Source organism: Sphaerodactylus townsendi, linkage group LG06 (genome assembly GCF_021028975.2).
Source record: "Sphaerodactylus townsendi isolate TG3544 linkage group LG06, MPM_Stown_v2.3, whole genome shotgun sequence".
NCBI classification, from domain to species: Eukaryota; Metazoa; Chordata; class Lepidosauria; order Squamata; family Sphaerodactylidae; genus Sphaerodactylus; species Sphaerodactylus townsendi.
The window spans coordinates 37,403,248-37,424,347 of NC_059430.1; the positions used below are offsets into that span (position 1 = coordinate 37,403,248).

Consider the following 21,100-nt stretch of genomic DNA (forward strand, 5'->3'; position numbering starts at 1 on the left):
ATCACCCGTTTCCCCCACCAGAAGGTGTGTTTTGAAAGGATGGGGTCAGTCTACCATTATTATTATTATTATTATTATTATTATTATTATTATTATTATTATTATTATTATTATTATTATTATTATTATTAATTCATTTGGCAAAGGAGCACAAAGTATCAAGTAACAAAACAGTATTAAATGTGTTGTAGTGGGTTAGACTGTTGGACAAAGAGCTGGGACATGCAAGGTTAAATCCCACTCTGCTATGCCAATTCCATGCTTTCAACCTATCCTATCTGACAGGGTTTTGGTGAAGATAAAATCGAGAAAAGAAAAAACAATGTAAGCCATGCTGAAGTGCTACTAGGGGAAAAGGTGGGGTCCAAATAAAATAAATAAATTATTTTGTATGCATATATTTAGAAAAAAGACATTGACCTTGTATTGGAAGTGATTAATAGCTGGGGCTAGTCATGGCTTTTCCAACACAGGGTGGGAGGGGAAGCAACATTTAACATCGTTTTAAGGAATAACATACTTCTGTGCATTTTCCCCCTCAAATCTTTATTATGTCCAACCTGCTTTTTTTCCTGGTCTGCATGTCCATTGATATCTTCCCCGCTTGAATTCTCCCCCTCTGTTTCCTAAATCCTCCTCTAGGGAAAGGTGCCTAGAATCACACACAGATCACTCTAAGCAATGGCATGTTCAGAAAGATTCAAGGGGATGCAGGAAAAAACACATAGAAGAATTTGCAGAAATGAGATAAGGGGAAGAAGACAATGTGCTTATCCTCACTCAATCACACAGCCACACACCTTGCCATTCATGCCCAAAGCAATAAACTTTGCCGCTGCGTTCAATAGCAGCATGACAGGTAGAAACGCCATAGGCTGTCTTGCCATGGAGAGATGCAGCCATGGGAAAAAGAGCCACCAAATTTTTTGGCAGCAGAACTCAAGACTAATCAGAAGGGTCCTGCTCAGGCAAAACCACTGTAGGAATTTCAAAGTGAGTTAGGAAGGGCTAATGATTGTAGCCAGAGAACTAATTTCCCCTCTGTTGTCTTTGTCTCTCAATCTGTTGAAATTTTCCTTGTCATGCAGCTATTAATGAGAAAGACTTTTATTTATATTTCACATACAAGCCAAACCAGATGTGACACTGAGATCTGTGCTCAGATCCCCAAACATGCGGTTGAGTTGCAAAATGAGTGTGTGTGTGTGTGTGTGTGTGTGTATGTGTGTGCAGTGGTGTATCTACCTAGGGACAAGGGGGTACCCCTTGTCCCCGGGCACCACTCTTCTGGTCACCTGGGGGGCGCAGAATCGGCTCCCCACGTGACCAGGAAGTCCTGCTGCCTCATCATTTTCGCGTACTTCGACACCTTCCCTGCCAGTCGAGGCACGCAAGTGCTCTCAACCCCACCCTGGACACCCTGGGAGCCCAGCCGGCAGAGGGAGTCTGGAGGGGGAGGTGGGCACCCTAGACCTTGCCCATGTCCATGGTGACATGGGTGGGGTTGAGGGCAGTGGGGGATGGAGACTGGGGCATCAGGGGTGGAGCTGGGGTGGTGATGGGGGCAGAGCTTGTCTCCGGGCGCTGTTTACCCCCGGTACGCCTCTCTCTCTCTCTCTCTCTCTCTCTCTCTCTCTCTCTCTCTGTGTGTGTGTGTGTGTGTGTGTGTGTGTGTGAGAGAGAGAGAGAGAGAGAGAGAGATCAGGTTTCTGACACTAATATGTGGAGGTTAAACCCTTCTCCTTGAACTGTGCTTCCAATCAGAGTTTCATCTCTATGAAAAGACAATATTGGCACCAATTTTTTTTTCTGTCCCAGGAGTTAAAGCCTCTGGAGGAAGGGATGTTTCTGATCTAAAGAATAACATCAATGAAAAATGTTACTTCCCTCGCACTTCTTAGCAACATAGACTCTGCTTCTGCATTTACAGCTCAATTACATGTCTGAGGATCTGAACATAGATCCCCAGCACCCGGGATTTCCAGGTCCCAGATTTTGGCCTGTATAATTGGTAGATTTGTCTGTGCCTGCCTGTGGTAAGGGCTGTGTGATTGAGTGAGGATAAGGCATGTGTACATTGGAGATGGGAATTAATAATCCGGCATTAATGGCTCAACGAAACTTCTCATTTAGTAGACACTTAATTTCCATATTATTATTTTAAAATATATTTTCCCAGCCAACAGTCAAAGCCTCTTGATTATGACTGTGAACATTTGCAGAGATCTGTGTTCTGCAGTTCCTACTGACATGTAGACTGCTACTATTCATGGTGGCATTACCAGGCCCTGCTCCAAGACATCACTACTAGGGATGCCAGCCCCTTGGTAGGACCTGGGGATCTCCCAGAACGATAGCTCATCTTCAGACTACAGAGATCTGTCCCCCTGGGGAGACTGGCTGCTTTAGAGGGTGGACTCTACGATATACCCCACTGAGGTCCCTATCCTCCCAAGTCCTCCCAACACACACTCTTTTTTTAAGAGTAGGAGCAGTCTACTTTTATTGTAAGCCGCCCTGAGTCCTCCAGGAGATTTGGTAGGGTACAAATGCAACAAATAAATGCATTTTAAAAAATTAGGCTCCATCCACAAATCTCTGGGAGTTTCCCAATCTGGAGCTGGCAATCAGACTCCCTACTCCCACCCACTGCCAATGGCCAAGGGGACATAGCAACCCTACATAGCCGCTACCCTATGGGTTGAATCCATTACCTTTTCCACTGCTGAAATAGAGTGGGAGGGGTCCATTTTGACCACCCAAAAGGCTGTGCTGGGCATGATGGGATTTGCATGGACAAAAGGAGTGGAGGCTGAAGTAAGAAAGGGGATTGAGCAAGACTGAATGAAAAAGTTGGCTGCATCCAACCCCATGAGAGTCTTAGGATTACCTGAGGCCTGTGGACCCTCCTAACTTTTTATGCCCTCTAGCCCAATTTAACTGTATGGCTCCCCTCCCCCCAAGAATCTCTCCACCCCAATTTATAGACTGCATTAATACACCACTGGATATTGCCCTATAACTGTCATTCACAACTTGATTATCCTAGGTAAGACAATCCAGTTGCAAATAAGGTTGCCATTCTCCAAAGGCTTTCCTCCCTAAACCCCACCCTCCCTAGGTTTTACCCCCCCCCCCCAAGTTCCAGGAATTTCCCATCCTGGAGCTGGCAACCCTGTTGCTGTAGAACAGTGATGGCGAATCTATGGCATGGGTGCCAGAGGTGGCACTTGGAGCCCTTTCTGTGGGCCCGCGCACAGAGTTCATCATGCGGGGGGTGGAAAATAACCCCCCCTATACACACATCTAGGCTGGCCTGGGCCACTGAGCATGACGTGCGCACACCATGGTGAGCAGAGGGACTCGGCTGATGGGCCTGGTGCTTGTGCTCCGGGTGGCTGCTGCCCGAGGGGGGTACGCAGAGGAGGCAGAGATGCTAGAGAGGCACAGAGCGCACGGGACTTGCTGGAGGCTAGAGCAGGCTGGCCCCTGCTCAAGCAGGTGGGGCAGAGGAAGAGGGAGCCAACCAGTTTTTTCTAAACTAAAACCTCAGTATTCAGGTTAAATGGCCGGGTTGGCACTTTGCGATAAATAAGTGGGGTTTGGGTTGCAATTTGGGCACTCGGTCTCAAAAAGGTTTGCCATCACTGCTGTAGAATAACAACAGCACAATATGCAGCAGAAAGTGTTGTTGGAACCTTAGTAGAAGATTCCTAGTACCCCCACCCTGGAACTGCAGTTCCAGGTCTCCAGCCTGAAGAACAGTTCTAGGGAACTTGAAAGCTCACACATTGTTATGGGTCCTAGTAAAAGGTCCTAGTACTTGGTCTAGTACTAGGGCTTGGTCCTAGTAAAAAGTATTAGTTGGAACTAGGACTTGGTCCTACTAAAAGGTATTAGATGGAAAGTGCTCTTGGTTTTGGGGCAAAGGCTTTTTCGACCTGTTCAAGCCTGTAGTATAGATACAGCCCTGTACAGATACTTCTGAATATGTTGAAGTAATCAAGGAGCCAAACCACTGCATGTTTTAAGCAAGCACCCCAAAATCTGTGGCCCCTTCCGCACATGCAGAATAATGCACTTTTAATCCACTTTCAATGTGCTCTGCAGCTGGATTTTACTGTGCGGAATAGCAAAATCCACTTGCAAATAATTGCAAAAGTGGATTGAAAGTGCATTATTCTGCATGTGTGGAATGGGGCCTCAGTCTCTGTGTCCTTTTCACCAGCATTTACATCTACACATCCAATCTAGCCAATTAGATTAGCATCTTCAAAACGTTTGATCAGATCTCAATTCTTCATACGCAAAGGAGGGTAATAGCTGCCACCAGCAAACTCCTTCTTATCACATCTTTGTACATGCCAGCACTCTTTACGTTTGATATTTAATCCTAAATTTATTTGTGTGCTGTACTGTAAATCTGGGAAACAAGGCAAGGTTTTTCAGTGGTTTCAAAGTCATTCCACGGTGCAAAGCATTTGTGTTTTGCGAAAGAGTCTTCAACAATACTTCGTACCTCCACCCACCCCCACCAAAGCACCTAGCCAGAAGCCAGATACAAACATTGGAGGAAATACCAAAGAATTATAGTTTCTTGGATCACCAAGTGGTTTTACGCTTCTTGAGAAAAAAAATGCATGTTTGCTTCCTGAGGAAGTGGTTACTTGTCAGTTTGTATGTGAGGGTGAGGTGGGGAAGGATGCTTTATAAAACAAACTCTTCTTGCTTCTTCTTTCAACATTTACCACAAGGGCACGCTACAAACACAAATCCTTACACTGAAAGGAATATTTTATTGAAATAACCTGGCCCAAGTATAGTCTGTATGTTGGAACTGAGGTAAAACAGCAGTGAGGATACCAGCAACACTTTTGTATTTATATAGTACTTCAGAACACTGAAAACACTTCACATATACCACCTCAGCCAGTAGTCCTCACAGCAACCCTGCAAGGTAGGTTAGCACTTTTACCTCCCTGTAGTATGTACTAAAGCTTACAGAATAGCTAGCAAGCTACGCTTCTCTCATATGTGGATTACAGTGCCATATTTTTATTCTCCAGTGAATCCAGGGCTACCAGCTGGCCTGGGGAGAAATGTGTTGCCCCTTTAATAGAGGCCTAATGGAATGTTACTTACAAAGAGATGTAAGTTACCTCCATGCCATGAAAAGCTTCAACTGCCCATTTCCACAAATTAAGCCTCTATTAAGATGACAGAACATTTTTCCACAAGTCGGTTGACAACCTTAATGATTCTCCTGTACTCTATTTGATCCTCACAACAACCCTGTGAGGTAGGTTAGGCTGAGAGAAAGTAATTGGGACAAGGCTGAGAGAGAGTAATCGGCACAAGGCCCATTGGCACAAGAGAGAGAATAACCGGTGCGAGGTAACGCGGAAAGCCAACTGCCTGAAGAAATATTTCATTCTGGGTTCCCCTGTCCATGTTCAACCTCTAACCGCTACTCTAGAGAGTTCATGAGAAAAGTGTGATTTTATCCAAGAAATCTCTGGGTTGCATTTTCTAACTGTGACATTAACACGAGCTCTTGAAATGTTTATGGCCCCCAACCCCTCATTTGATTCAACAATCCCTTTTCTGGTCCTTGTCCTTAGTGTTTTGTTTCTGCCCTTCCTTTGGAGGAGGTTTTGTCAGATTTTATTTATTTATTTTTAGCGAGAGCTCATGTATGCCTGTCTTGCTTCCCTCTTCACCACAGTTACCTTTCCAGATGATGAACATCACTAAGTGTGTTTGATTTGCAGCTTATTCCCATTATGAGATTAAAATTCTGTTAAGGCTTTTTAGAAAAAACAAACCTGCTACGGCCACATTATTAACACATCTTTCTTCAGCTGCGAGTATGGGCTCGGCTGCTGCGGGATAAATGAATATAGGATGCAGTGCTGTAGGGGACAGCCATCAGCGATGTGTATTAGTGGCGTGAGGGAGACACTTAATAGCTATCCTTGGTTGTGAAACTAAATACACAAATCTCTCTGTTTTCATCTGTGAAACGTTGGAAAGGTATACTAAAGCTGTAGAGTAACGAAGGAAGTTTAGTTAGCATAATGTCAGATGAACAGAAACCCTTCACCCAAACCAAATCCTAGAAGCCTTTGTTCTAACTAGCAATCATTGCTACAGAATGGTCATTGTAAATGACTGTATTGGTTCTTGCTTCTGCACTTGAAAGCTTTCTATATGCCTTTCTCACTTCTCGCCATGCTTGGGGAAAGCCTTGAATCACAGATGTTGATTAAGCCTCATGAGCTGAGCCTGGAGCAGTTATGAGGAAGAGAAGGGAAGCCCCTTTCTTGTCACTACAAGTAGCTGGTGTTTATAACTCTGGGTTTCTCACAACTAACAGGATCCTCGGGAAGTGGTTTTTGTTCACTGCCTCCTGCTCCGCTGCTTGGGATACATTCCTGTCCGCCACTGCCATTCTGGGTGATCTTGCTGACCTCCATCACTCCTGTTTTCATTTCTTCTTCTTCTTCTTCCTCCTCCTCCTCCTCTTCCTCTTCTTCCATTTTGTCTGGTGTTGTTGCTGCGGCTGCTACTTCTTGGCTCTGGACTCGGCGGGAGGGTCTCAGGATGGCCCTGCGGAAACCCTGCTTGAAGCGGTAGGAGAGGAAACCGTAAATGATGGGATTGGCACAGCTGTTAGCATAGGGCAGCACCACAACCAGGAAGTAGATGCCGAAAAGGGACGGTTCCTCGGGCAGAGGCCAGATGACGTTGATGATGTTGAGCACGTAAAACGGCAGCCAGCATAAGACAAAGACAGCCACCACAGCCACCACCATGCGTGTGACTCTGCGTTCAGAGCGCTTGCGCTTGGCTGTCAGTGCTCGCACTTTTCTGCCTGAGGATCGAACCTTGACGACAATAAGTAAGTAACATAGACAGATTACCAGCAGTGGCCCAAAGAAGCCAAGTGCAGCTGTGTAGACAATGAACCCAGTTCTCCATACGGAAGCTGGCTCAGGCCACTGGATATGGCAAGTGCTCATGCCCAGAGGAACGTCTGAGAACACCACTACTGGCAACACCACCACTGAAGAGAGCATCCACACTGTGGCACTAACCACCTTAGCCACACGTGCTGTCCTCCATTTTGACGACTTCCCTGGATGCACCACTGCCAAATAACGGTCGACGCTCATCACAGTTAGACAAAAAATGCTAGTGAACTGGTTGATGGCATCCACAGCCATCACTAGCCGGCACATGAATGAACCAAAAGGCCAATAGGACAATGCATTTTGGGCCGCCAGGAAGGGTAAGCCGAGCATGAAGAGTTCATCTGCCAACGCCAAGTTGAGGATGTAGACGTTAGTCACCGATTCACTCACTGAATGGCACAAAACCACATAGATAACCAGGGAGTTTCCAGCTAGCCCTCCCACACAGACTATGAGGTAAACCAGAGGGATGAGGACACCGCTGACGTCAACACCAAGACTCACAGGTAAGGACAGGTTCCCAGAAATAAAGAGTGTGCTGGTAGCTGTTGAATTCTCCTCCCAAGAAGTGGTTGAGAAGTTGAAACTGTCCATGGCAGAACAGTGGCGATTATCACTCTGGCCTGGTTGGGTGTCTATGGTTGGGAAAAACAGAAAAAAGAAAAATTAGTGCTTCATAATTCACAGCTTCAGGTATAACTAGAGACAGAATGAGAAGTGGAGATAGGAGTTTGGATTTCAGGCCCAGTCACCAATTCTGCTACAGACTTCCTTTGACAAACCAGTGGTCAGTGAAGGTTGAGGGCCCAGTCAGCCTGCTGCCAAATCTCATTGCTTCAGTCACACCCTCGTATTGCCTGCCTCTGGCAACTAAGGGGCCAGGTGGCATCCCACAGAAATTTGAACTTTGGCCCAGATGCTGCCTGTTTCTGACCTCTGTGTGTTCTGGCTTGGCATAATGTGAACTGGAAATAGCAACTAAGCCTTTAGGCCATTTCTGCCTGGCCAGAGGCAGCGGCTTCCCGCCGGCTTAAATGAAACCAGTGGAGTTGCACGGCTTCATGCGGGCAGTCCCGATGCACCGCACTGGGTGGAAGATGGAGATTTTGGGAAATCTCGCTCCCTGAGCGAGTTTCAAAAGTGCTGTTTTCCTGCCGTTTCGGGAGCTGGCACACGGCGTGCTGTGCAAACAGCGCCCCGGGACGGTGTTTTTTCCATCCCTAGGATGCTGTTTTTTGGCCGTGTGGAAACCGCCTTAGAGAAGCTTGAAGGAGAAGAAGAAATGGAAACAGAAGCTAGCAAGAGCAGCAAGATGGTGCACACTGGCAGGGCCACTTTTTGTCTGTGCTGTATCACCAGTGTGAAGGTAGTCACGAGAGAGCCAGTGTGATGTAGTGGTTAAGAGCAGGTGGATTCTAATCTGGAGAACTGGGTTTGATTCCCCACTCCTCCACCTGAGTGGCAGAGGCTTATCTGGTGAACCAGAGGTGTTCCTGCACTCCTACATTCCTGCTGAGTTACCTTGGGCTAGTCACAGTTGTCTCAGGACTCTGGCAGCCCCACCTACCTCACAAGGTGTCTGTTGTGGGGAGGGGAAGGGAAAGGAGTTTGTCAGCCACCTTGAGTCTCCTTACAGGAGAGAAAGATGGGGTATAAATCCAAACTCTTCTTCTTCTAATCAGACTGGACCATTGGCCTACTAAGGAAAATAGGGATAAATTTGACAGAAAGGTCCATATAACAACTGGTCTCAGCATTACATATGAAATGATGCTGCAGCAATACTAGGTTTGGATTTTGGGTAATTTTATATGCCATCTCTCTGCTGACCTGCTTATAGGCTTGCCAACCTCCAGGTACAGCCTGGAGATTCCCTGGAATTACAGCTTCTCTCCAGAGTACAGAGATCACTTTCCCAGGAGAAAACAGATGTACTGCAGGGTGGACTCTTCGGCATTATACCTTGCTGAGGCCCCTCTCGTTCCCCAATGCCAGCCTCCCTAGGCTTCACTCCCATAAATCTCCACTAATTCCCAGCTCAGAGTTGGCAACACTACCTGATTAAGGTAGGTCACAAGTACAAACAATGCCTAAACCACAAAAAATGAGCAGCATAAATTTTCAGTGTTTTGTACAAGTCATTAAAACAAGGCAGGGACATAGAAACAGTACAGAACAACTATTGACAGTGGCGAAGCTGCTATGGGATAGGGAGGGCACCACACCCTGAGCACGCGCCATTGGCTTCACAGGGGGGTGAAAAATCGACCCCCCCCTCCCAGAGGCGGGGCATGGGAGGATTGGACGTGGAGTGGGCGGGGGGTGCGCGCAGGCAGGTCATGCCCCGTGTGCAGTTTCCTCTCCTTCCATTCCTGACTACTGAGCACCTGTCCCAAAACCCTGTAAAACATTTCTCATACTAGAAGCAGACTATAAAACATTTGAAAAATAGGCTAGTCTTTGGTGTGGTTTCGTTCCTTAAGCTATGTTAGTTAAACCAGGATGGACAGCGATGTTTTGGCTTGGCATCTAAAGGAGAACAATCTATATGACAGGTGCACCTCAAGGGAGAGAACATGGTGAAAGTCAGGGGCCACCAGTTGCTGCACCTCTGCAGTCACCAGCAGAGAGCATGGCTTGGGAAGCAGATCTTAACAGGCTGTTTGGTCAGTACAGAAGAAATCCTTTAGGTACCCTGCCTCCAAACAATTTAGGGCTTAAAGGGTACAAATTAACATTTTTAAAAGAGTTTATTAACAACCAACATTTTTAATTGTGGCTGGAAGCAAATGTGCATCCATTGCAGATATTTCAGCTCAAGGAGATATGAGCCCCGTATCCAGTCTCCTACAACAGCCTGGCTGGAAATCCACTTCCAATTTATCTTCAGTCTATTTTGCCCCATTCTTCAGTGTCCATGATTCTTAATGCTAAATCCAAATCATGCCACAAATCATCTTTAGTCTAATATTTTATGTATTTTAATTAATTTATATATATGATGTTTTAACCTTTTATTTTGTTGGAAACCGCCCTGAGCCTTCGGGGAGGGCGGTATACAAATACAATAAATAAATAAATAAAATAAATCTCAGGGTCTATTCCTCCCAAACGCTGTCAGGAGGAGAACTTGGGGCAGTGCCTCTAAGACATGCAAGCCCATTCAGCAGGACATGGATTGGTTGTTCCCGCATTCTCACTGAACTAATTGTTGCTAGGTCATTTAGCCAGTAGCCTTTAGGTAGTTACTATGACACTCCAGACCCCGGCTGGATTGATCATTATGCTCCATATGTCATAAATGCAGAGCCCCTGCTAGTCTTTGGTGTGGTTTCGTTCCTTAAGCTATGTTAATATGTAGAAAGGTATGATTACCCTTTACTCTTTAGTTGGCATTACAACAGTGCTCAATTTGGAATATGGGAGTTATTGCTGTACCAAGCAATAGGGGAGCAGCTAATGCATTCCCAACTATGAGAAACTTTTGCCATCAAATTTGGACAAATTTGATGGAACGTTTCTAGCAAATGGATCAGCAGGAAAACTCTATGCTCTATGTTTCTCTGCTGGACCATATTTACACGAGTTCATAGGCAGATGTAGCCCAGTTCCTTTTTGGAAATTCAGTGGGGAAGTTTACTGGGTCGTTCTGAAATGAATGAACCAAAAGCTTTGGATATGCTGATTGCTCCAAATGCATAAATCCACATGTCCTTCCCCCTTCCAACTCTATGGCAGATTCCACATGGGCCAAAAACAGCAGAGTGAAAATGGTGTGAAAACCCTTTTAAACCAATTTGCACTGTTTTCACCCCATTTTCACACCACTGTTTTTGGCCCATGCGGAATCTGCTTATGAGTCTATGATTCCTTTGTTTGTTTGTTTGTTTAGCATACAACTCTGTTGCTTGTAGTGTCACCTCTCTGTTCCTTCCCCCCAAAATTTAAAACCATTTCTCTTGCCATTTCCTTGGGTTTGGGTAAAAAAAGTTTGAAATTCAAGACAGGTGATATGAAATTGTGCACACGGATGCTGCATCCAACCTTTTGTCCAGGAATACCTGTGAGATTTTTAGCGCAATGTTTCATGGTACAGCACATGTTTGCATGTAGGAAGCCTCACCAGTTACAGGATTTCCATAAGTAAGACTGGGAAAAACCTTTGCCTGGAAAGCTTGGAGCAGAGCTATGAATCTTGGTTTAGCATTAGATGGCCCTGTAGTCTGACTCGGTTGGCAGCTGCATATGAGAAAAGAGTTACACACAACCTTCTATCCTTTTTGATATGTGGTGTACAATTATGATCACCTCCATTTCAAAAAGGATATCATAATGATGGCAAAGGTGCAGAAAGTGACAACCAAAATAATCAAGGGCTTGCAGTGCTTCCTGAATGAGAAAAGGATAACACATTTGGGGCTTTGTGGTTAAAAAGATGAGGAGGGGATAGAAATGATACCAATTTATGAAAACAGACATCTTTCTTCCTCTTTTATAATAATGTATGCAAGCCATTGTCAAGACATTCAGGACAAGTCTGCTCTACCCTTCCCCCCTCCCCCCGGAACACCCTGGCCCACTTGGCCCAGTAGCGCAGCCCCAATGCAGCTGGAATTTCTGGCTTTTGTAGCGGAGGGGTTGAGGGGTGCCTGGCCGCCCAAGTGTTGGGCCCTCTGCTGGCACATTTGTCCCTTGTACTGGCAGGGTGGGCACTCACGCCCACATGATTGTGTCAGCTCCACAGCTAGGTCTACTCCTCCCCCACTTCTGTACATGAGAGGTGAATCAGATTTGTTTCCTCACTCCTCCACAGAAGCCTGCTGGGTGACTTTGAGCTAGTCACAGTTCTCTCAGAACTCTCTCAGCTCCACCTACCTCACAAGGGCCCTTTCCCCACTTACCGTTTGCTGCGCGCTACTGCCCCCAAATAGCACGTGGTCCAGCAGTGCCTTTCCCCCACGAGTCCGGGCGGCGACAACGCAGCTGCCCCGACTCTGCGCTCCAACGTCCCTTCAGCGTGCATCATTTCTGACGCTGGAAGAAATGGCACCTTCTGACTGCCCCCCGCAGAGCGGGGGGCAGTAGGGAACACGACCCTGGCGCCTTCTGACTGCCCCGTGCAGAGCGCAGAGCGCGGGGCAGTAGAGAACACGACCCCGCGCCGGAAATCGCTCGCACTGGGAGTGGCGTGCCACAAATCAAAAGTGGGGAAAGGCCCAAGGTGTCTGTTGTGGAAAGGGGAAGGGAAGGAGATTGTAAGCTGCTTTGAGACTCCTTAAAGGTAGAGAAAGTGGTTTGTAAAAACCAACTGTTCTTCTCAGGAAGCGTTTAGTCTGCTACTGTGGAGAAATAGGATACTAGTCTAGGAGGATCCTATATTTACAGACTGGAAGCATCTTGGCTCAAGGGTTATATTTTTATTTTAATTGTAACAATAGCAATAGCAATAACTTGTTTGCCTTCTAGTTTGGCATCCTATAATGCTCTCTGCAGTTATCTTATAGTGACTTAGAATTCAAGGCAAGAGACGTTCAGAAGTGGTTTGTCATTGCCTGCAACTGCATAGTGACCCTGGTATTTCTTCGTGGTCCAAGTCCTAATCATGGTGGTCCAAGTCCTAATCATGGGCAACCTTGTTTAGCTTCTGAGATCTGACAAGACCAGGCTATCCTGGATTATTCTAGTCATAAAGCCATATTATTTACATAATACGTTTTCTATGCAAAGCACTCTGTTTACCTTACTGCTCACACAGCACCTCTTAAATTATTCCTAGAATTGCTGCTGAATTACACGGATGAACAGAATACATTAGATAGCCAACCCATTCTGTGGAAACTTAAGCAAACTGCCCTTGCCTACACTGAATGGTGTGTAGTGTGAATGTATGGCTCATCGGTACATGGTCTGTGCAAGCAAACTTTGTAATGTGCCCTGAATGTGGTGTTGAAACAGTTTGGTGTCTGCACTTGTTAGCCTATATTGCATCAAAGTATAACAGAAATCAAGGAGTGATTTCTTCCTGACAGTAAGGGCTTTTGGACAGTGGAATGCACTACTTTGGAGTGTGGTGGAGTTTCCTTCTTTGGAGGTTTTTAAACAGAGGCTGGATGGCCATCTGTCAGAAGAGTTTTGATTGTTTATTCCTGCATTGCAGGGGGTTGGACTTGATGGCCCTTGGGGCCTTTTCCAACTCAATAATTCTGTGGTCAGCACCACAGAGTGCTTTGAAGACTAACAAAGTTTACTCCAACATACATTTTCATGAATCAGAACTCACTTCTTCCAATCTGAAAATGTATGCTGAACATTTTTGTTAGACTTTAAAGTGTCACGATTTCTGTTTCCATTGCAGCACTACTAGTCTTTCACAAAAATAGGTTATATGCCTTCATCATCCTCTTCTTAGCCGTATATGGTACTATGTTATGCAAGTTTGCTTGCTTGCTTTTTTGAAAACCAGTTTACACCATAGGAGGTCTTTACAACGTATCATCTTTGCTGATATTTCCCCTTTTAATGTTCCTTTCTTAAGCAGCCATTTAACTAGATTAGGATGGAGCTGCTTTCAATGTGGGAACTGAATTGTTTGGAGAAACAATGTGGGAAGAAACTGAATCATGGGAAATTGAACTGAGACTCCGGAAATAGTGTCCTAGTACAAGAAACCCTTCATTATCGAAATCTTTGCTTTTCAAAACCCCTTATTATCTATATCCGTGGAATGATTTTTCAAGCAGTTCTATGCCACTATAAGCCAGTACGAAGAACTCTTCTGGGTTTTTTTTTTCCAGTCGTCTGGCTATATTTCCAAAGTCATTTGGATAAATGATCACAGCACAGCAACATCACCAATCTTCTGAGGAAATCCCATCATTGGAGTTTCCTGATATTAGATCAAGCAAAACCCAGATCTCATTGTCTTGTTCTGGTCGAGGAAAGGGACAACTAATCAGCTTTCTTTCTGCTTCTATTTTTTTTAATTATTATTAATTTTTGGTGGTTTTACCCGCAGCAAGCATATATAATTGCTTATCTTGGAAGCAGGCTGATTCCAGAGGTGGTTCTGCAGCTGAAAGGAAGCCTTTGGTGGGGGCTAAAGGCCTGGATGAAACCTTCTGGTAAAGGAACCTTATGGTCTGGTTTTTTCCTTTACTAGATTTGCTATGGCCTTCATTTAAAAAAAACCAACCACCCTAATTTGTATATAAACTAAGGATGTGCGGAAAACGTTCAGAATTGGATTGTATCTCATTTTAAAACTCCAGTTGGATTTCTGAATATTGGTTGTAAAACAAATTCTGTCAGTGCCCTCCGTATATGTAATAAAATTAGCATATGGCATAATTTAGTATATGTCCTGAGTTTTTCTGTTCTTTCTTAGGACCCATGAGAGGCAGACTGGGTATGTGTGTGGCTAATCGTTGTTGTTTCCATATAGTACCTGCATATTAGAGGCTAGAGCTTAATTCTGTTCGTTCTAACCATACTATAGGTACACAGTACTGACCTAAACAAAAAAGGAAATGCTTCACTTGCATAAGCTTGTAGGCCTGCCTTACCTCCCCTTACCCCCTGCCTGGAAGTAGGGCAAGAGTAACTGACCCTGGCTGCATGAGGTTTGTCCAGAGCCAGCTTGGTATAGTGGTTAAGAGCAGGTGTGCTCTAATCTGGAGAACCGGGTTTGATTCCCTGCTCTGCCACTTAAGCTGCGGAAGTTTATCTGGTGAACTAGATGAGCTTGTGCACTCCAACACTTGCCAGCTGGGTGACCTTGGGCTAGTCACAGTTCTTCTGAGCTCTCTCAGCCCCACCTACCTCACCGGGTGTTTATTGTTGTGGGGGGAAGGGAGAAGAGTTTGTAAGCCCCTTTGAGTCTCCTTGCAGGAGAGAAAGAGAGGGATATAAATACTACTACTACTTCTTCTTCTTCTTCTTCTTCTTCTTCTTCTTCTTCTTCTTCTTCTTCTTCTTCTTCTTCTTCTTCTTCTTCTTCTTCTTCTTCTATATATAGAAACAGAGAGATGTGCACTATACAGAGATACGGAATACTGGCAGGAGTCACCACCTTTTCAAATTTTTAACCATAGTAGGTATAAGCTTGTCTGTATGTTTGAAAGGTAAATAGTTATTGATAGGTTCCTGAAGAAAACGTTGCCATCATAAACTGAAAATAAAATCCACCCTTATAAGCAAAAGCAAGTTGTGGCCAATGTGTCTCTTTCAATCATTCCAGGATGGTGCAGTTACTAGTGCTATAGAGACTTGGGACCCACCTGTAAGGTTCAGGTAGCAACGCAGGGCATGGTTAGTTGCCACCATGTGGCAGTAAACCATGTGACACTACAGTCATGTGACAGGAGGAGAAGGTGCCAATTGGACAATGATTTTGCCAGTGCAGAGAATGGACTCTTCCCAGCAATCAGATGCAAAGTAGTAAAAGACTATCTAGCATGGCCTGGTCAAATGAAGAGAGAAAGAGCAAGGGAGAGCTTTTGAAGAGAGTGTTTGTCTAAGAACTTGCCCATAGTAACAAGATGAATCTTCTATGCCAATGAATTACCTCTTCATCCTGCCGCTTGGCAGAGCATTTGTGCAAACAGAGGCAGGAAATGTGGATATCTTGCTCTCTGTGCATCTGTATTACCATTAGGTCCTTCCTAACATGTCAAAGAAAAAGCTGGTTCTGTAAGGATTAATGACTGTGTGACCCACCTGAGGGTCCTTGCCTATGGGTTAAAGACCACTATATTGTTTGTGTGTGTGTGTGTGTGTGCATGTGATGGAAAACATATTTTGTACTGTAAATAAGTAAGATGCAGGTGTTATAGATCTTCTGTGAAGATATCAAGGTCACTGTAATACTGCAGGGATATGAGATCAGAAACCTGATGTCCTTCAATCCCAGTTCTGAACATTCCAAGCTTATAAGGTTTCAAATATAATGAAACAAACATTATTTTTCAGCAAAGTAAATTGTCCTTGGCAAGGGGAAAGAAACCAGTATCTTCCTTTTCCAGTAATTTGACTTATTGAGTAAAACCATTGGGTATGGAAAGGTGTCAAGAGTTGAACTCCTAGGCCGTTCACATGACTGTTATGATTGCAGGGTATCCTCAAGATATCCCAGGAGTTCAGTACTGAACCAGCAGACTTGGCCTCTGTACTGGGGCTTGGGATTTCAATGCAGCCTGTTATTGGCCACTTACAAGTTTGGCCCATCTTGGGTCCTATTGGGAAGTGGGATTTTTGCTCACTTTCCCTCAGTAGGTGGTGATTCCTTACACCTCTAAGCCTTTCCCCCTCTTTTCAGTGATCTTTTCCAAAACTGTTTTGTTGTCATGTTTTGGGAAAGATTAAAGCAAAAGCAGGTTGGAGCCTATGTGGTCGGGATATCTGGATCTTCCCAGTTCCAAACAGATGAGCACCATTTTCCTTGCCCGAAACTCACCATAGAGAGGTTTTAAATAAGGAATGGATGCATTATTACAGTGTTACAATGATCCATCTATTGAAGTCTCTGAATTCCTGCATTCATTTTGGAAAATTTTTACAGCTCCTGTCATTGCAGAGATATAAGGAAAGACAATGAAAGGGACAAGAAATTTAATTAAAAAACAACAATAAAAGCAGGGAATTCAAAGAGCAGGATAGACTGTCATAATATTATAACAATAAGCTAATTGCCAATTTCTCTTGTGGGGCACCCCCACACCCCCTCACTAGACTAGAGGATTGCATGTGTGTAACATTTCAACAGGGACTGAGTTTACTTCTCATCACAAAGATGTTGGGGGGTGGGGTGGGGTGGCGGGGGCAGAATTGAATGTACGTATCTCAGTGATTCTGCATTCCAGGCAATGATCAACCTGTAACTTGTGCAATTTCTTCTTTTTTTTCCCTATACGGAGACATTGTTTTTGCAATGAGTGCTATAAAGAGAGAGCATAAAAATGCAAGCCTTTTCTATGGAGTCAAAGGAATAAAGGGTAATAATCTTGATGACAGGATTCTAATCTGCTCTGCTCACCTTTTTGCCCTTCGTGAAGCTAGAACAGGAAACTCGCTGTTATCTCGCTAACTGTATAGCAGCTTTTCTTCAACTTGACATTATAAGAGCAGTTCAGAAATGGCATGAGTGAGAATACAGTTGAAATCGACAGGGGGCCACAGACAATTTTAGTCACGGGTTCTTGTTCTGACCTTTTAGATTTGGAAACTGCTTTGGAAAGAGAATTTCAAGACTCCCAGAAATAGCACTGAAAGCATAACTGGAAAAGGGGACTGCTGTGAAAAGAGGATGGACTAAATTAGTGTTTCCCAGCCTTTTTAGTACGGTGATCGACAAGTCCAGATTTACTTGGTATGGTGTCTTAAAAAACAAAACAGAATGCACAAATCAATAAAACTGCAAAATACTACACGTTACAGAATTCAGTTCCTCTGGAGGAAATGGCAGCATGTACGGCATCACATCCCCACTGAACACCCGCCCCAAACTCCACCATCGCCACGCACACCTCCAAATCTCCAGGAATATCTCAAGCCAGAGTTGGCAATCCTAGTTGGGAACCACAGTTTGGGGAAACACTGGACTAATTCAAGGAGGTGGGAGGAGAATAATGCAAGTGGAAAGACAGTATCTGGAATCTTTTCCCTTGCTCCACCAAAACATCCAACTCGAGGCGTTTTGCAGGCCTTTAATCTCTATGTTTCTTTCCGTTTAATTGCAAATATCAGGGTTGGCTTTGCACTCCCAGCAGCAACATTTCCTCTAAAAGTTTTGGGGAACATATCTTGAAGTGGACAGGACAACATGGTGGGAAGGAAGTGACCTTGGGTTGGTTTGCTTTACATTAATTTTTAAAATATATGCATATGTTTTGTTTTTTAAAGCAAGTCCTAGATAAGTGTTCCAGCAGTGGACTGCACACTGTGAGAGTCCATAGCAAATGTTACAGTGCCGTTTAACTTAGCAAATTGTGGGCAGCGAAGGTGGGGAATGGAGTTCTCTTGCCACTGGTGATGTTATAAGCTCCACCCATTACTGGTCTGTGAGACGCACATTCATATTCCAGAGAGCACTCCTAATTGCAATGTATTGATTTGGCTGGGGAAGGGTTGCATTTTTCCCATAGAGAAAATATTGCTGTTTGAAAATATAATCTCTCTGCAGCAGCAATACAGAAATGCTGCCTTGAGGGAAAACATTTGGATGCCATGCTGCAAATTAGCAACAACCGCATTTATCCCACACATGTAATTAGTCTACAGTAAAAGTCTGAAATGAGACGTAGCAGGTGTGCTTTATGGGTACTTCCAATCAACTCAGAGAACTTGTGCAGACACACCCTTACTCTGTAGGTTCCTTGGGGCATGAATTATGCATGTACAGAATCTATCCAGCGAAACCTCACTGTCTTGGGTTGGCTGTAAGTACTTGTGATATACCCATATTGAGGAACCTCCAGTGATTAGACTCCATTTTGTACAGCAGTTCAAATTAAATCAAGAGCTCTTTTGGAAATTAAACCCCATTCTAACCATTTTATCAGCACATCAAAGGGCAAGAGAGGAAAAAGATAAGAGTCCTGGCAGTAGGAACGGCATATGCTCTATGTATATGCATACGTTTATTTAGGCTGCAGAATCCACAAAGACCTCCAGCATCGTACTAATCCCTCTGGATTAAATGGAAAACCAGCATTGTGTTAATAAATCTTTATAAAGAATCAAAGATCTTCAGGGATTTTAGTGGGATTCACATGTACATGAGCAAAGATTTATAACCTAATCGGGATCCTTGTTGTTTATTTATTTAGTGATTTATATCCAGCTTGTGAGGAAAAACAGTTTGCAACATCATTTCCGCATCCTCCCGTTTATTCTTACAACAACTTCCCTATTAGGTTAGCTTGTGATCGGCCCAAGGTCACCCACTAAGCTTCATGGCATTGTGGGGACTTGAACCTTGGTCTGCTCGGTACTAGTTTGGTAATTACCCGTAATCCATCTCCCAAATCAGTATGTTATCTCTTCCACACTGCCCATAATTCCTCGTGCCAGTATATGCAGACATCAATATGTGGACCCTTCACTCTCTTTTGTTGTTACAGTGGTGCTAGGAAGTTCCAGTTCCGTACCATCGTTCCTCCATGCCACAAACCATCTCTGCCCCAAATGGTTTGCAATCCCAGACAGCAATCTGCAAATCAGCTACTCCACAACAACCCTATTGAAGACGCTGGAACTTTTCTGAAGGGAACACTTGCAGATTGCAACACAGCGTCTGTCATGGAGAACAACAGGTGGGTGTAGCAAACAGACCTGAAGAACACAAGCCAATGGCAAGGCAATTCAGGTTCTCCAAAAGAGACATCAGCTTTATCCAAGTCTGGTTACTTGTCTCCCCATCCCGGTTCTTTTCAATTCCACCCCCACCCCCCATGCCTGTTTTAAAAAACCTATAGATCTCTTAGAAGCTGGAAGGGATGGCGCAAAGGAGAAACAGCAAAGAGCAATATAGGATGCCAAAGTAAACTTTTGCATGCAGTAAAATGAGTGGGAGGGAGCAGCCAAGAAGAGGAGGCGTGTTTGCCCAATACTCACCTATCCAAGGAACAGATATTTTCCCTTCACTCCCCAGGAGAATGTTTCATATTTTCATTTCTTCCTCTTTAAAAACAGCTTGAATCCTGAGTCTTTGGCAGGGGTCAGAAATGCCTTCTTGCCCATTTTTCCTCCTTTGAAATCCCGGAGTCCCTCTCTTCCTCCTGCAGCTCCAGGGGGGCTCCCCTCCTCATACCCCCTGTGCCCCCACATCTGGCTGCTGCTGGCCCTCTCCCACCTGCTCTCTTGATGCAGGTAAGAAGGCAGTCTGCCAGTCTCGCTGAGTGGAGCCCAGGCTGCCCCCTCCAGCTCTCCTGCTGCTGAAGAGAAGGGCTCCTCTCACAGGGTTAGGTAGATCAAGCTGTATGTCAGTGACTCCAGGGAATGGTCCCACCGCCAGCCAATCCAAGGCTTGGAGGGGAGAAGGGAGGAGGAGGAGAGGAGAGAGCCTGAAAGAGAAAGAGGGAAAGAGAGAACGAACGATTCAGAGAGAGAGAATGAGGGGAAAGGAATGAGGAGGAGTGACAGAGTGCTTATGATGGAGAGAAAGCAAGAGAGAGAGAGAGAGAGAGAGAGAGAGAGAGAGAGAGAGGAGGAAGGGAGGGAGAAATGAGGGGGAGGAAGAAGGAGAAAAGGGGGAAATGAGGGGGTGTTGAAGCATAATGGTGACAGATGGTGATCAGGAAAGGGAAAAGGGAAGAGGTGAATGCAGAGGAAAGGGGAAAGGAGCAATGTGGAAACAGTTCTGGCGTGCCGTAGGAAACGAGGAAAGGTATATGTGAGGAGGGTAGAGCTGAACTTCCCCCGCGCGTGCTGGATTTTTGCATCTGGCTCCTTTGAAGTTGTTTTCAGACTTTGCATTCAGAACAGGTGGGGACACTTCTCTGCTTCCACATTTCTGCCTCCATAATAAACCGCAGTTCAGCATTCTTTTAATTCATACAATTTGACTTAGCCTTTGTTAATTGGATGTTGCATAACTGGTGTATGTATCTCTGTGCCTTAGGGCTGCATTTTTTCCCAAGGGACGCCTAAATGCAAGTGCTTTGCATTTTTGGCATCAGAAACGGAAATGAACAGGAAGGCTGGAATGAAGGGACTTGGATTTTTGGTAAGCCCCTGCAATGGTCCTGCTGAGGCAGACCAAGTTCTGTCCAATCTGGCACGCTGTTTAGGTCACTGGTCAGCCAAGGACCTCTGGAAACCCACCAGCAGGCATAAAGAAGAAGAAGAGTTTAGATTTATATCCCCCCTTTCTCTCCTGTAGGAGACTCAAAGGGGCTGACAATCTCCTTGCCCTTCCCCCCTCACAACAAACACCCTGTGAGGTGGGTAGGGCTGAGAGAGCTCAGAGAAGCTGTGACTAGCCCAAGGTCACCCAGCTGGCGTGTGTGGGAGTGTACAGGCTAATCTGAATTCCCCAGATAAGCCTCCACAGCTCAGGTGGCAGAGCTGAGAATCAAACCCGGTTCCTCCAGGTTAGATACAGGAGCTCTTAACCTCCTACGCCACTGCTG

The 21,100-nt window shown here is 45.0% G+C and overlaps 1 protein-coding gene across 1 annotated transcript; it reads right to left on the reverse strand.

The window, feature by feature from the left end:
• Positions 1-4,776: 4,776 nt before the first annotated feature.
• On the reverse strand, positions 4,777-20,400 carry SSTR3 (somatostatin receptor 3). Its single transcript, XM_048502272.1, has 2 exons — positions 19,584-20,400; positions 4,777-7,609 (listed from the first exon to the last, which is right to left on the reverse strand). The coding sequence occupies exon 2, from the start codon at positions 7,566-7,568 to the stop codon at positions 6,330-6,332; it is 1,239 nt and encodes a 412-aa protein (XP_048358229.1). The 5' UTR covers positions 7,569-7,609; positions 19,584-20,400; the 3' UTR covers positions 4,777-6,329.
• Between the last annotated feature and the right edge of the window lie 700 nt (positions 20,401-21,100).

What these genes read in the sequence shown, in the direction of transcription:
- SSTR3 (XM_048502272.1), bottom strand. Translation starts at nt 7,568, where the DNA reads ATGGACAGTTTCAACTTCTCAACCACTTCTTGGGAGGAGAATTCAACA.